Source organism: Amborella trichopoda, chromosome 8 (assembly GCF_054954075.1).
Source record: "Amborella trichopoda isolate Santa Cruz 75 chromosome 8, AtrichopodaSantaCruz75HAP2 v2.0, whole genome shotgun sequence".
Taxonomy (NCBI): Eukaryota; Viridiplantae; Streptophyta; class Magnoliopsida; order Amborellales; family Amborellaceae; genus Amborella; species Amborella trichopoda.
In genome coordinates, this window is record NC_142343.1 from 4,739,588 (window position 1) to 4,756,441 (window position 16,854).

The 16,854-nt window shown below is 35.9% G+C and overlaps 1 protein-coding gene across 10 annotated transcripts; it reads right to left on the reverse strand.

Annotated features, from left to right (window-relative positions):
• Positions 1–1,736: 1,736 nt before the first annotated feature.
• LOC18436318 (autophagy-related protein 9) lies at positions 1,737–13,647 on the reverse strand. 10 transcript variants are annotated; one of them, XM_020668352.2, is made up of 11 exons: positions 13,466–13,555; positions 13,291–13,366; positions 10,781–11,472; positions 10,156–10,470; positions 9,045–9,267; positions 7,641–7,820; positions 7,129–7,335; positions 6,304–6,381; positions 3,550–3,620; positions 3,291–3,401; positions 1,737–2,693 (listed from the first exon to the last, which is right to left on the reverse strand). In XM_020668352.2, the coding sequence occupies exons 3-11, from the start codon at positions 11,338–11,340 to the stop codon at positions 1,874–1,876; spliced, it is 2,565 nt and encodes an 854-aa protein (XP_020524011.2). In that variant the 5' UTR covers positions 11,341–11,472; positions 13,291–13,366; positions 13,466–13,555; the 3' UTR covers positions 1,737–1,873. The 10 variants fall into 10 exon arrangements, 5 of the variants coding, with proteins under 5 accessions (XP_020524011.2, XP_006846402.2, XP_088729553.1 ...); XR_016060408.1 differs by lacking the exon at positions 3,550–3,620 and having other exon boundaries at positions 3,291–3,549; XM_006846339.4 differs by having other exon boundaries at positions 12,842–13,647.
• Positions 13,648–16,854: the final 3,207 nt, after the last annotated feature.

Sequence of the window (16,854 nt, forward strand, 5' to 3'; positions counted from 1 at the left end):
AAAGCATCAGCTACACAATTTGTTTCACGACATACATGTGAAAAAGAGACAGATAACGACGCAACAGCATCCAAAATCGGTAACCATGAAGAACAGAGTCCCCAATGGACCCTCGTTCCTTATTGCACTATCTAATCACATTCAAAGAGTCTCCTTCTATCATGTAACTATTACCAAGATTTTTAGCAATGAAAATATTCAGTCCCCTAAACAAGGCACTAAGCTCAACACAATTCTGCATAGATAAATAAAATATTTTCAAAACTATCATGCAAAACTCCACAAATCCTAGCTTGGCCCGGGTCACCAAAGGAACTTCCGTCAAAATTAAGCTTTAGACAGCCCAAAGGTAGAGCAAGCCACCTAACTTTCGGTCTACCAATACCAATGCCTATAGAGAAAAGGTTAGTGAGATTGACAAAAACATCTAACTTAGATATTTCTATTCACGCACTATTTTTTTTTTTTTTTAAGTGACAAACAGTAATGACCTGGGATCTTTTATGAAAGAGTTAGGAAATGTTACAAAATAAAGCAGCAAAGTCTCAGTAGTTATATTCCATATAAATTACTTGGGACCAACAGTTTATGTTGTTAAAATATAGGAACTTGACAGGGACCGGACCAATTCCGATTAGGTGGATCCAACTTGGACGATTGTTGAATTGCACGGCTCTACATATTTATATCAAGTAGTGGGGTTACGTTGTGCTGCACGACAGAAATGAAACACACCCTACCACCCCTAAAATATTCAAGCATCAAACAAACCCTAAATATCATTATTTAAATTCTTTATATATAGGAATCTTAAAGAGGGGAAAATGGTTGACAAAGGAAGACAAGCGTCCACACACACAACTGTACTAAATACCCTCCCGGGGCTGCCCTTGCATGTTTATTTCTTCCGAAGATGGAATGAGGAATTCGTCAGGCTAGGTTCCTATTCCAGTTGAAGGTCTTACCGGTGTTGTCCGATTCGCTTTAGAGCTTTCCTTAGTTTGGTGGGAATTGACCGATTTGGTGGAAGACTTTAGAATTTAAAAAATAATTTAATATAAATAATATATATGCTTCAATTAAAAAGGAGATAATTGTATGCTTCAACCGAAGATTCCGAATCAGACTGAAGCACATAATTGTATCAAATTCGCTTCGTTCTAAGCCAAAAATCCAAAAACTTCAACCTCTTTGACCAAAGAAAAGCAAATTTGATAGCATTGGGCCATTTCAAATACTTTAAAGCAATGATTTAAAGATCATTTTAATCCGAGTGCTTGGGGTGATTCTTGCCTAGAACTAGGTATCGGCTTAGCTAAGAATGAATCCCTAGTTCTTAAAGAAGTGGGTAAGTCATTAAGGAACTGAGACAAAACCGCCTAACTCCCACCCATTTTATATTTTATTTGTATTTTTAAGATATTTTTTCAAAATGATCTTATCAAATTCTACCCAAATCGGCTCAGCTAATAGCCATCCAGCTACCTGATCCAGGTTAAAACACTACTTTAAGTGATGGACTTCAAAACAAATCAATATCACCCGACTCCTCTCCGCCATGAACACGAATCCTTCAAACCACAATGCTTACACATGCATGGAGGGATTTGCATAAACAACTCATTCATGAATAACTGCAACATGTGCCCATTCAGGAATTGGTATGTTAAATACATCAAATAATTCTGTAGAGAAGAATATAATGTATTTTTTTAATTAAAAAAAAGGTTAAAAAATTGGCACCCAACATCATCAGCATGAGAAATTTTATTCATTTTGGTATAAGGACCCAATTTAGAATATAACAATCATTGAATAATGGAGAACGTACCACCTAGTCATTTAATTATCAAAGAAAGAGCATATTCATTGATCAATTTATCTTGTCCCCACTTGCTTCAGCAAATTCAAACCATGGGCTCCTTGGTGGCTCATAAGCATCACAAAATGGCAGATCGAAACCTAGATCCTCTTTGATATCATCCACATATTTTCTCAAAGAACTTTGAGAATTGTGGGTATGCAAGAACCGCTCATGCTCATCACTCCCAAATGAATGGTTAGAATCATCCCAAGGTTCATGAACAATGGGACTCACAATGCTAGTAGGCTCAAGAAAGCTATTGCGTGAACCAGATCGGGGTCGCGGCCTTGCCCACCAGTGGCTTGTCACTGCCTTTCCATCCTCGACAGGCTTATTTTCCCAAAGTGAGTGCTCCCCAAAAGCTGTGCTGGAGCAAGAAGCGTCAAAATGACTCTTTGCCCTCTGGTCCTTAAGAAAGTCCCTTTCTCTCTCTTTTCCACTTGACTCGCAAAATGGAGTAACACTTGGCGGAGCTCCATTGGCCCCCACCGAACACAATGAATCTCCACTCCTTGCTTCATGGAGGGGCCTTGAAACATAATAATGGTCAAGCAAGTAAGGGCAGTCTGCTTGTTCAGTCTTGAAAGTTAATTGCTCGTCGCTCCGATTCTGAACCATGAATGGTGGCCCCATCCAGGTCTGACCCACTTGGGCTTTGTTCGATAAGGACAACCTCTGATGGAGCTCTCCAAGCGAAACACTTCTCGTGTTATCAGAGAATCTTTGAGGAATTTGATGGCCTTGAACTTGTTCTTGGAAATCTTGTAGCGTTGATAAGAACTGCTTTCCACGAGCATTTGGCTCCCAACTCGGGTAGTTGTTCTTAAAGCTACAAGGTAGAATAAGAAGAATAAAGGGCGAGCATATATTCACTTTCAGATATTTGTGTATGTGTGTGTGTTAGAAATGTGAAGGATTTGTAGAAATTTAACACAAGATTGTGGACCAAGAAACCATGTCCATTTATCTCAAGTAAAAGTACAGAGAAGTATTTGGTCTGAGCAAATTCAGTTTGTGTTAAGCTTTTGCCATTGATCTCAAAAGTAAATATCCATTCATTAAAAGACGAGCCTACTTTAATCCAATATACTACAGAAAAATGGGCCTTTGGAGTCCAATAAAATGACCAAGAGCGATACAGAGTGTGAGACCCACCATCGGGGTCACATGCTCCAGTGGGCCTCACCCCCACTTCATCCCCGCCCATTTCATTGGATAATGGTGCCCCTGAGAATGGTTTTCCAAAGTCTTCTAGATTATAATACTCTTCCTCACATGAGTATGTGGCAAATAAATGAAAAGTTCCATTCTTTCGCAAACAAGAACTAAACCCAGAGGTGTGAAACGGTATTCTTGAGCAGCCAGCCAACAGAATAGGAAAGGATGAGGGGGAAAGGACACCATGAAGCCATGATTTTCAATATACCTCAAGAAAGACTTCTCCATTTTCCCTTGACAACTTCTCTTCTCCTTGGATGTGTGGTATGGGGATCCATACTTTCTGTTTCCATGGCTTTCAAAGTCGAACACACTCAAACTGCAGAAAACTGAGGGAATTACTCATGCTTGCAATGGCAGAACGTATCTCAAGTTGGTAGGGCGATAAGGTATGCAACTGCCAATACCCATTACCGCAGAACAAAAAAGAAGCAAAGTTTCCTATATGCTTAGGAAACAAGGCTGACCTGCAAACATGGCCAACGCCTTCAACATCCACTGTGAAATCAGAAATGAATTTCAAAATTCCATCTACTTTCTGCAGAAGAATATACAAAAATTCAGAAGCTGTACCGTTTGTTGTACCTTAAGTCGTTACTCGGTGTACCACAAATTTTAGCCATAAAAGTGAAGTGCACCATGGTTCAATGTACTACAGTTACATTGTTTTCCAAGCTACACCCATTCTTTGTTACCAGTGATATATTATTGGAGGTTCTCTATGGCCCCTTCTCCAATTAATCTCCAAACGTTTCTCAATGAGTTGTATCATTTGAGAAATGTATAATTAGTCCGTAAATATGAAAAGAAAATGTATACAGTAATCCATTGGACTACATCTTCCTCTAAAAGTAAATCATTAAAAAAGGGGAAAAAAAATTTTACACCTGCCACCTATGTATTTCCTTTTTATTTAATAAAAGTGGTGTTTTCAAAAATTGGACTGGTGCGTCGAACCAGTGACCCACCAGTTCGAGTCAAACTGGCCGAGTTGCAAAGTCATACCAGCTGACTTGGTCAATTTTTTTTACAAAAAGAGAAAACAGATAAAAAAGGGCAAAGAATAACTAAAAACATATAGAATCAAATATTGAAAACCAAATATTTAAATTCATTTAATAGGAGTTATAAATCAAAATCAGATAAAAAAAGTAAAAAAAAAAAAAAACTTTAATATAGAAACTAGCAGAAAAATAGCCGGGAAAAAAAAAAATCGTCAAGATTTTTGGTTTTGATTCAGAAAATCTTGTTAGGGCTTTTGTAGATCAATTTGTTAGGAACATAATGAAATAAATTTGAATGAATTTGGTGAAAATATGTGAGAAAATTTAATAATTTCCTATTTCGAGCTCAAAAAAACCCCAAAATTTGAACTCTCAATTTTTCTCTTTTGCTTATCAATCCAACAGTCTGTAAGAGGACTCCAATACTGACATTTTGAAGCATATTAGTTTATTTGGTTGAGAAATGAGAGTGAGAATGCACAAAAAGCGGATTGGGTTTTAGAGCTCAAAAAATGGTGAGATTTTTATGAAAAAATCTTACCCATATGCAAATTTTGATCAAAGGAATGACTTTAGGGGGTTAAGAGGGATCAATTTGTTTCCAAATCGATCACAGATATGGATCATTGGATAAAAAATAAAAAAGAAAAATTACAGGCCTTTTTTTTTTTTTCGTTTTGACCTTTTCTCCAATTGGGGCGACTTGCCAGATTGTGGGCAAGAACCGGCCTAGTATCCAGTCAGGCCCAAGTCGACTCAATGAGTTTCTGATCACTGATAACCAGCATCATTATTCAGCCCTTAGTTTTTGGCATATTTTATACAAAGATGGCTCCATGCATTTAAAAGATTATATAATTGCTTTCTGTGTTTGAAAAATCAGCCGCCTTGAGGAACAAGAGGCCTCACGGAAGCACATAGGCCTAGATGACTGCCTAGGCATCGAGGTGCCTGGGCACCCGCCTAGGCGCTCGAGGGCCTGCCTAGGTGCCCTCCTTCTCCTAGGCACCTAGGCAGTACCTCAAATACCTTGGCTTGAGGGTGAAAAAATGCCAACTGCCAAGGCAGCATACCATAAGGGGGGAAAGGGTTTTGGAGGGCATTCTAATCCCCCAAACACTATTTTTAATTCAAAGTGAGGAAAACTCAACATTTCAAGATTTTTGAGATTTTTGGAAGCTTAAATTTTTTTGAACTTTTCGATTTCGAAAACGAAAAGCATCCAACCCTATATTTTTTGTGGCTTGAAGTGGTTGTCAAAGAAGACTCTTGGCGACACATGGTTACCAATTCGAGCCAATATCTATTGTATTTTGAAAGGTTAGAATATTTAATTTTTTTGTTTTGGGTTAGATGATTTATATGAATTTCAGGTTTTTTTTTTTTTTTTTTCCTCCCCTTTGTTTGGTTTTGTTCTTGCATTTCTTTTCCTAGTTTATGTTTGGAACTTTGGATTTGTGGCCCATATTCAAGAGCAGGTTTTGGTTGTGGTTAATGGCATTTTACTAAGATTGGTAACCCAATCTTAGCACAATTTCAAGCAAACTTAATCCAAATGGATTTTTTCTAGTTTAGCTATCTTAAATTTTTCTCTTGATTGAAATGGGAATCTTTTGATTTTGTGTATTAATTATTTATCAAGGTTTGGTTAGTTTCATGTTTCAAACTTTAGGGATTTAGAAAATGTTTTCTATTTGCATTTCTGAAAAAAAATGGTTTCTGACACAGTAAAATCAATTTGGTTTCCAACCCAACCCCTCAAACATCATTATGGGGCCTAAAACCCCACCTTCCTCAATTGGCCGCCAAGGGAACTAGGCTCCAGCCTAGGTGCCAGCCAAGTAGCCTAGGCGGCCTGTACCCTTGGCCAGGTAGGCGGTCAAATCCAAGTTTTACAACAGTGGCTGCTTTAGAAAAAAAGTGTTGGTTTAGCTTAATGACTAGCAAATCATCCAGATACCTTGTTAAGTGGAGAGTATAACTAGAGAACCATTTAGTTATAGGAACACAAAACACTAGCCTTTTTAAAAATTTAAGCAACTCTCTTACCAGTTTTGATTAATAAAATTGGTCACTCATCCAAAAAGAGTGTGCTAGATATCATAATATCAGTAACTGTTCCAATGACACAGGGTTCTGGTCCCCATCACCATGAAACCAAAAAATGAGTTGAAATCTATCAGTTTTAAGTCTCTATCAGTGAGTGAAAGAGCGTACCTTTGGCAGCAAAAAGAAAAGAACGTAAGGAGTTAGGAATATGGAAACCATATCTTCCAATAACATCAACCCAGTATACTGCAAAAAGCACCAAATGACCAACTATAAATTTCCATAGCAAATGGAATATGAATTGACAAGGCATAATCATCTGTGAAAGAAAGTTGGTAAACTAAAGTGATCAGCAAATTATACAATGATTATCAAAAGAAATTAAGAACGTACTAAATAGAATCAATCCTGCTTTTGTCCCTCAGCATAAAGGACCAATTAAAATAATAGAAGTGGATTTACTCTGTCTAGTTAACAACTATGATGCTAAATGCACTTCATCTGAAAGAAATTATTGTGCAGAGAAGTACGGTTCCTTGAAATTATACAATTAGCATTGACACATGTTTGATATTTTATCCTGACTACATAAAAATTCCAAAGAAACCTTTGCAAGGTAACTAAGCTAACATTGTCCCAATAATCAAAGGTCTCAACAGATAGGCATTCTTATGTTTGACATGGTGTGAAAGCAGTAACGGGTAAAAGAAATATTTGGTGATGCATTATAAATTAAGAGAAAAATTATAAATTTTAGATTAAGATTTATTTTGTGATGAGGAAAAGATTATAATTAAATATAGCAGGAAAATCTATTGAAAACAAACATTCAAAATCCATCATATCATACATGATCCTGTATGTAACAACCATTACTGTATTGAACAAAAAAAATATGAGTAAGTGAAAACATCTAATAAGCCACATCACCCCACAAAAACACTGTATTTAAATATAAGCTACAATCAACCATAACATTCAGAAATAGTTTACCTGAAAAAGTGCTTCAAATTCAGAACGGACATGATTGGAATTTTCTTTACCACGCCAACTTTTTGGCATATAATGTGTGTGCTGGACAACAATAGACATAGCACCTTCGGGATCAAAAACGTGTAACTCATCAGGTATAACAGCCCTGCTTATTGCCGTAATGGTTCCAAAAATAGCAGCAAACCAGAGTAAGTTGCGACCATATAGCTGCACAGAGGAGATGAGTGCAAAATTTTAGGAATCAGAAGAAGACACTACCAGTGTGAGAAGTGTAGACCAAAGGGTCATCACCATTCATTAATGATGGATGGTGATGGGACTTGAACCTGCCCACACATTACCCATGGTGGGTCCCCCTCTCTCCACATCACCACCCATCATGTCAAAGAACAACCCAACATGCAATGATCTTTCCATAGTCCACAGGACTAGAGGATAGTTTCACATTTTATTCTGAATTGAAAATATTGCAATGCAAAGGCACTATAAGGTAAAGCAATTAAACAACTTACTTGAGCTTCTAGCAGAGACTCATCCAGAAAAGCAATTATAATGAGAACAGCCGCAAACCCACCAGCCACAAATGATATAAATTTCGCTATCAGTGATACCATAGGACAGGGGAACTGTTTCAAGTATTCTACAGAATGTACACTGCCAGTATTGAGCCTATGTCTGAACAAATGATCCACCTGAAAAGAAACACAACATAAAAATAATTCAGCTATAATGAGGTTAGAAATCTACCATCTATTTGAAATATCGTCAAAAAATAAAGGGGAGAAAAGCTTCTATTTGGTTATTGTTTATTTACTGGTAAAAGCTTTCATGACTGAGCAAAAAGGTTTCATCTGTGAATTAAGGTCTCAAACATCTGCCTTAGAATAACAATTCATCATTACCAAACCAAAAAAAAAAAATAGATTAAAAAATAAAAGATAATAATGAAAATATATTCACAGAAAAAATAGTGATGATATAAATTACAGAAATAGAAAAAAGAATTAGTTTCCAGGCATGGTTTGCTTTTCTAAATCTGGGGAAATCGACTTTTTAGAAACTGCTGTATTGTTTAAATTTTTGTCTTTTATAATTTTCTTCAAAAATTTTAAGATGACTTGGAGAAGGATCACCAAGTCCAATAAGGAAAAATAATACCTGATTAGGAAACTCCTCACTGCTAGAAGTCTGCTTCTAGGTAGGAGGACAATGGTGAGAGAGTATGCATATTACAGCACAAAAGCACTATCAAAATTTAAAAGTTAATAGTGATGCAACAAAGAAATCTTATCAGAGCATGACAGTGCATATGATGTGCTCTGCAATGGGTATGTATATGTGGAACATATAATACCTAAGTATGGAATTAATATCTCACATAAAATGATGAGTATCATGCTAATGAATTTTCAATAAGAAAATAATAATTTGAAATATGGTTCCTTTGCTTAGTTCAGTTTCCAAACAAATTTAAATTCTTATCTTAATGAAAAGTAACGGTTCAAAAACAGTGAAAAAAGTAGACTAATGAGATAAGAAAAATATAAAACGGAAGAGGGTAGAACATATTTCAATTAGAGTCTGCCAATAGGGCAATCTAACATGCATCTCTTGCTATATCTTTATGTGCCAATATCCAGCCCATATTAAGACACAAGAAAAATAGCAAATCCTATCTTCATCCTGATAATCATTCCATCCCATGTCCAAACTGAAAGTAGCACAATATAACTTGTTATACACACATTAAATAAGGAATCTTGCCTCAAAATTGTTATCAATGGATAGCAGCGTACTAATTGGCTTCTTAAGTCAAATGTTGCACTAACTTCAACAACTAGAGGTCACAAAATCAATTAAGAAAAAAGGTAAAAGGAGACGAAAATACTGTAACACAGAACAAAACCAGAAGCTACCTCATTAAATTCTCTAAGTAGCCATTTTGACAAATTTGACCACCTTCGAGATGATGCTGTGCTTGGATGGTTGTAGAACTGTTCCGCATGCCTTAGAAAGCAATATACCAACATAAAAATAGCAAGGAAAGGAGATACCAAAAGCATCCCAAACCCAAAAGCCATAAGCTTTTTCCTTAATGCAAAGGGGTTGTTGACAAAGTCTCTCCGAATCATGAAGTTCCTACAACATGAAATTCTTAGATAATCCAACCACAATCTCATGGATGAACGCTTGTATGCAATCCACAATGCAACCTACCATTTTATTTAGAGACAGACTTATTTTGCACCTAAGTGACTTAATTCTAAAAATTGGAAATGAAATAGTATCCTCAGATAACAACTTCAAGAAGAAAATGATGAACTGCATTTGAGAAGTAAACAGGAACAAGAAACGGGAATCAGTTTCCAAGGTTCTTTTATATGAATTGTGTTATTTCTTTTCAGGTTGACAAGGTTTAGGGCAAATACAACTGTAGGATACATATGCAGGCGCTTCTATTTTCTTTTCTTCCTTATCACTACTTTCCAACTAAAAATAGTAGTCACACCCAACAAATGTATAACACACATAGCTTGGAGCATTTGACAATAACCTTTTAACATAAATCAGATAATCCTCGTAAAGGATGTCAAGTACACCAGGATGGATCAAAACTCAAAAAATCTTAGATGCAATTTTCTGCATCAGAAACCTAGAGGCAAAACCTGGAAAATTACCATAAAATTTGAATTTCAAATTTATAAACACATCAATGTAGATCTGTACAAAGAAATGTTTTCTTGCAGAACTCCAAAAGGAGTTCCTCAAGAATAATGTCTCTGAGAAGACTTATTCAGTGACCGGGATGTCATAGCCAATAAGAAAAATTATAATTAAACCATATACAATAAATTAATAATGAGGACTAGCACTCAATAGATTATTAACAAGGACTGCAAAGAAAGAAGTTACACAACTACAGAAGTGTAGATCCTCTAGGGTGGCATAAAGTCCCAAAAACTCTCCCTACCCTAGCATTAGTATTAAAAAAATACAAAAAGGTTCAATAATGACCAAGGTGTGTACCTATCAAACATATTTTGCAATATACACCAATTCAGGCACCACTCAAGGGTCTTTGTCAATATGAGACGGTTCTTGCGGCCACCACCATTGGCAGAATTAATAGCAGGACCAGCGCCAGGGACCCAATAGGGAACTGGAACAGCGAGAACACCTTTATTTAACATCGCCATCAGGTAGTTTTCCCTGCGCATGATGCGCATTACTATGTCATGGGCAGAGAGATCCTTAACCACAGATGGACAACGCACTTGTGCAACTTTCTCTAAAACTGCTGACCAGGATATTGTCTGAACTTCACGGTCATTGATATTGAGACTGCAAAAGCATTTATGAATGTAAATCTGAGTACATAACACAACTTATGAACAATATATCAGAAAGAATTATATATGTAAAGAAGTATTTGGTAAGTTAAAAGGACCATGAAAAGCCATAGTCCATTTTGATCACCTCGGACTAATGAAATGATAGACGTTGATAGACAGTATGGCCCAACATTGGGTGGCCTGTTCTCTTCTAGTAGGTCCCACCTTGTCTCTCACCATCCATCATTTCATTTGGACACCCCATTGGAACATGGTTTTCCACAGCTGTAGGTTCAGTCTATCCCTTTATATTATCTGACCTGTTGTTGTAGAAATTACGAACAGCAATTGTGCCCTTCAACTGAGCAAAAAACCTCAAGAAACAGAAGGCCCAATAAATGGAAAATAATCCCAAGTACACTGCAACGATTCCCTTGAAAAGAGTGAATGGCATGAATGGTTTGCTATGAACAACTTCCTTGACAAGGTCACATGGTTTACTTCCCGATTCAATGGCATCAACTCCACACTTAGCATTGCGAAGATTGTGCCAATCCACAAACAAAAGGAAAAATCCCGAAAAACAAATCATGAAACCCAAGCTCAAAATTTCCACTATCCACTTGGTTACAATGCACCAAAGCCCTTTTTCACAGTAGTAACTGTATACCCTTGAATAGAACAAATCCAAATCTGTAACTGTTTCCACTTTCAAGCTTTCATCATTAAGAAGACCAGGAGGATTCTCAGTGTCACCACTTGGTAACCTCTGATACTCAGACAACTCAATTTCTGGAGGAATATCACTTAGCAGTCCTTTAGTTACAGATGCATCTCCATGATATACATTCCATGGCCATCTAATTTTTCCCAGCAGCATTTTCACCCCACTGGCCACTTAACATTTTACCTATTCACTTAGTGTCAATGAAAATATGAGTGCCATTTGCCCATCTGATAAAGTTGAAGCATATTTTGCACCACAGAAGGATCAACAAACAAAAATATATTCCTGAAACCGAATGTCACATATTATCAGGAAATGAACCATAAATTTTCGTTATAACTTAATTAAGCTAAATCCATAAGGATATCAGTGCAGAACGCAGTAAACAGCATCTTTCCAAAAAGGGTCCTCAATTAATATATAGACAGGAAAGTATAATATAATTCCATGCCATCACACAATGGGGTGAACACAGTTAAGGAATACTCAGAAAAAGCGCGATGTGCATAAAGTCACAAAACAATCTAATTTACCAATACTAAGGAAATTGATATCAAGACATTTGACAAACACCAAATACTAAATAAGGATCATTTATGTTGTTCCCTCTAAATAAGCCCATAAACAACTACGTAATAATGGCTAAATTGGTAACCATCTGTTCCATGTAAGTTCCAATAAATAGTAAAATAAAAAATAAAATAAGCCCAATGTACTGCAGCCACAGGAACTAAAAGCTCCAGCTTCCCATCAACAAAGATCACAGTTCCAGTAAGTGGGTATCAATCAAAAGCAAAGGGACGAGGACCAGGATCCTACTAAGTGGATGGAGATTCTGATATTAAGAGCAGCCATAATAAAGTCGCTGAACTTGTACAGGTGATCGAACAAATTGACAAAATTTGGCATTTCATGTGATAGAACATGCTCAGTTGTTAGGTTCATTGCTGGTATTTGTATAACCAGGAGATCAGTACACCAATAAAAAGGCTCAAGGAAAAAAAACAATGACCGTACTATAGAAATATTTTCCATGAACTAAATCCATTCAAAGATTAAGGAGCATGTATAAGAGCACATTACGTGTAGATGATGCTGATTTGCAGTGCTTTTGAAACACACTTTGTTCTTTTACACCAAGAGGGATACATACACAGAAATCAGGTTCCTAATACAGAAGATATAATAGGAGCGCATATTAGTTATACTTGTCATTTCTTTATTTATATTGATTGGCGTAAACATATGATTTCTTCAATAAAATCATGATAATGCCATTTGATTCTTTCCATTTGTCAACGGGATAATGTAGTCATCAACCAAGACTTCCACAATTCGTATGCTTCAGAATAAGGAGAATTTATTCTTTATATTAAAATCTTCTTAGAAAATGCAGTCCACTCCTGCAAAGATTAAACAGAAAACAAAATTTGAGGTTTAATCATATAGCCTAGACTATGGAGCTCTTCATCTAATCCTCCCTACGGCACGTTGTGATCCTGCATTTTTTCCAATCAAAATTCTAATAAAAATATTTCATCACAAATGCCTGATACTAATCTTCAAACAAAAATTGAAAATTCATATTTTTACCATAGGTATCTGAATCCCAAGAACTGCCTGTAATAGATGAAAATAGAATCCCAATAACTACCTATAATAGATGAAGATAGTCCGGATCATCAAGAAACCACAATTTTAGTTCACTGAAGCACAGGCAGTCAACCATTGCAATAATTCCACAGGTTGACTTCAATCCCAATATTTTAAACGAAGAAGGAAGAAAAACAGGACAGAAAGAAATGGAAATAAGGTACACTTTTCCAATCAACTGTTCAATAGATGCAAGAACCATACAAGAAACAAATTTTGAACACAAAATTTCCTGAGATTTAAATAACCAAAAGTATAATACAATACATGACCAGAAAACAACAATAATCAAATCAATAGACAAAGAACAACCCAAATAACACTGACAGAGATCTTAACCATTATGCAACAGCTCACGCCACAGTAATTAATTAAATTATTATTATTTCTACTAAAAATACGTCAAATTCCATTAAAAAAAAAAAACAAAAGGCCGTAATTCAGCTGTACCTAATAAAAGGGGCGAAGAACATAAAAAATAATACTGAAGAAATTAAGAAAAACCCGGACCCTTGTGCACCAGACCCTGCGTACAAACTCACACCCATTAATGGAATGATTAAAAAATGATTTGCATTATATTTTCCAAATAATCAGAGAGAGAAAGAAGAGAGAGAAAACCGACTAAAAAAGAAAGGGGAAACTTTCCCTGTCTGGTTTTTGAAGCGGAGAGAATGATCGAAATAAAGGGAGACGGGAGAAGGGTGAAGAGAAAGGGATTCCAAAAAGATTTTAAAAATTTTTTGGTGCAGTAAAAATGACTGGATTGCCCCTTACCGGAACTTTTTTAGAATGCTAAATACGCCCTTTAGTTCTAAAATATGACATTTATGCCTTTGACTGGTGCTCTTTCCACAAGTCACTTGAGGATATCGAACTTTTCTTGAAATGGCAATGATACCCAATTGCCGTATTGAAGGGCCGTATTTCTTTTTTTTTTTATTTAATAAAAAAAGAGTAAAGGGCTTGGGACGAGTTTTGAATGAATTTTTTTTTTGATCTTATCATTAATTAATGAGAAATGATTGAGACGCTCCTATACGGATGTGTAGGACTTCAAAGATCATTATTAAATTTAGTACAAATCTCTAAAAGAATTATCAAAAGTTGTTTTTTTTAGAGATATGTGCTATGATCATTTGGATTCCTATTTACATGGGTGTGGAAGGGTTTAATAGGATCATTACTCTTAATTCATACATAAAATACAAGATGTTCAAGAGTACAGAAATGAAACAACCAACAGAGAGGTAATATGGACTCCTTTTTTGGTAAGAACATCAGTATCTTCATTCACATCTTTATAATAATGTTGGACCGTTGCCACAGAGGTTGGGATATTTATGTTGGACCGTTGTCATAGAGGTTGACAAAATATTTCAAATTTGATAAAAAATAATCCTTAATCTCTAAAAAATATGGGCATTTCTCTTACTCTAGGCAATAACATTTGTTAAGTCTTCTTCGATAATCATGCTCTTTTCCAAAGTGCATAGTAATTTCAAACATTCTAATAAACCTTGTACTTTCGCCTCGTTTGCTATTGTAATACCACAAGGACCCTCAAATTATTTCTGATGAGTCCACCATAGCCAGTTGGCTCTAGATTGCCAGGTGAACTTCCATCAAAATTAAATTTGAAAAAATTCAGTGGTGGTATCCAAACAACATCACTACGAGTGTTGTTGGTAACACCCATAGTCGCCATTGCCAAAAGATTGCTAATAATAAGACTTTGAGAAATGAATCCGCTATCTTTATGTGCAAAGAACCAATCAACTGTACTTGCCAAAATATTCGAGTTTAGAATGAATTTTGGTAGAATTCCATGTGGAATCTTGTGAAGAGCGCATAGGAGTACACTATATACATATTCTCTCAAGCAAAAGAGCTACTTGCGAGAATTTTATGGAATTTTATGGAATTTTTTAATCCACATACAAATCACCGGAAGCATATTTTTAAAAGTAAGGTGGAATTTTGAGTTTCTAAACATTTAGATTGTACCATCGATTAAACGGTTCCTAATCAAATGTTAAGAGTTAAGACATTTTTTTAGATGCATAGAGAGTGCGTGTGGTTTTTTTCTTGTTTTTGCCAAAATTGGTCTGTACTTTGAGGAGATTGCATCCAAGGTCACATATGCTCCTAAGTAGGGTTTCAACCAAGGCAGTGGATGATAGAGCATCTGATATTTGGGCTCTTGTGAAGATCAAAATAAATATTTTGGCTCTTGTAAATTATAGATATTAGTCCAAATTTCGGCCGGTTTTTTGCCTTGTTTGTTCCATTTATTTTCTTCTTAGAGGAATCAAATCCTCTGTGGAGGTTATCAAAGGGCCATGCACCTGAAACAAGGACTAGACCAGAGACCTTTAGCCCTAGTGTTGTGGATCTTCACTCTTAGTCTCGCGCACTAAGGTTTCATTGTCAAAAGTGAAAAGATCTGCTGCTCCTAAGGGAGCATATTATTTATTTTCTTTCTTGGGTAAAACCTAAGCTAGGAGTATTTTATAGACTCTAAATTGGAAATTTAGCCTTTTGAAACTAACAACCAATGTCCACACAAAAAAGATACAAATCGTTCTATTTGCTTTAAGGGAAAAAAAAAAAAGCCCAAAACTGAACAGGTGCTTTCCAATTTTTTGATGGCAAGATCTAAGTATTGAAGAACTCAAACTTCATTGCTTTTAAAAATAACTCTAAGGTTGATCCAAAATTTTCAAGCTCCCCAAGCAACTCTTGTTTGAGGTAATAAATGTACATTATGCTCCCTAGAATGCTAGCCTTCATCGCTAGATACAAAATGAGTGCACAATATACTTTTATCATCATCATCATCTACCCCTTATCCCAAGTGTTTGAGGTGGGCTACATGAATCTTATTCCATCATTTTGCTCATAGGTTCAAGATTCATAGCAAGATTTGATAAATTTTTACGTTGGTTACCTATCTAACATAACCCTCTTCCTCAAGCTTGGAACGAGCATAACCAGCTTGGGACTAACATGACCAGCTGGTTTGAGGAGGGTCCAAATAATGTAGAGGCCATTATGCCAAAGGGCACTTTGTCTTAAAAATAAAATAAAATAGAAGTTTAAAGTTTAAACTTGTGGTACTAATTTAATAGGGGTGCAGTTGGCTTATGGATGCATGCATCCGTAGCTGTAGAGGTAAGGTGCACATTCAAATTTTATCATGGTATATAATTTTGATGTGAAATGTTCTTAGCATTATCTCAAAATCTATTTTTATATCTAACGATAAAACTTTAAATTTAAAAAATGTTTAAAATCAAATAAATCTATAAACATATGAAAATCTTGAAAATGGATGGTATAGATAATATGTTGTAAAATGCATTATTTATGAGACTTAAAATCTTTTTTTTTTTCATGGTCATATATCTCGATATCGAGATGATCAATCAAAGGATTTTTCGTCATTAAAACTACCGTTTCCGATGGATTTTTGAAGTGCATCCATAATTCTACATTATAAGGTTGCAATTATATAAACTTTTTCCCTTTGATAGTTGTAAAAGATACGTACAATAGATACAGTTGAGGCTCTCATCATTATTTTTTTCACATTATAGATATGGAGAAGATGATTGGATCATCACTGCACATCAGGTACGTGTACTCTCCATATGTTTTGAGTCGATCGAAAAACAAGTCCTATGAAAGTAAGAGAGAGAAAAAAGGTAGAGAGAGAATATACAGAGAGATGAGGAGAGAGAGAGAGCAGCAACCAGTTAATCAAAGAAACTGGGAAAGAGAGGGAGAGAGAAATTTGCAGGCGGATCCAGTCCGGTTAATCAAAAATATAATGCGAGATCTGGACCCAATTGGATCCAATCAGTATAGTGTTTGGATCCAAGATTTAGACCTGAGACCTGACCCGTAGGGTCCAAGTTTTGGTACCCATACTTGGGTCAGGTCTAGCCATCAGGCCCGGGTCGGTTCAGGTCCATTGCCACCCCTAATTTTGCTGCAACCACCAAGGAATGC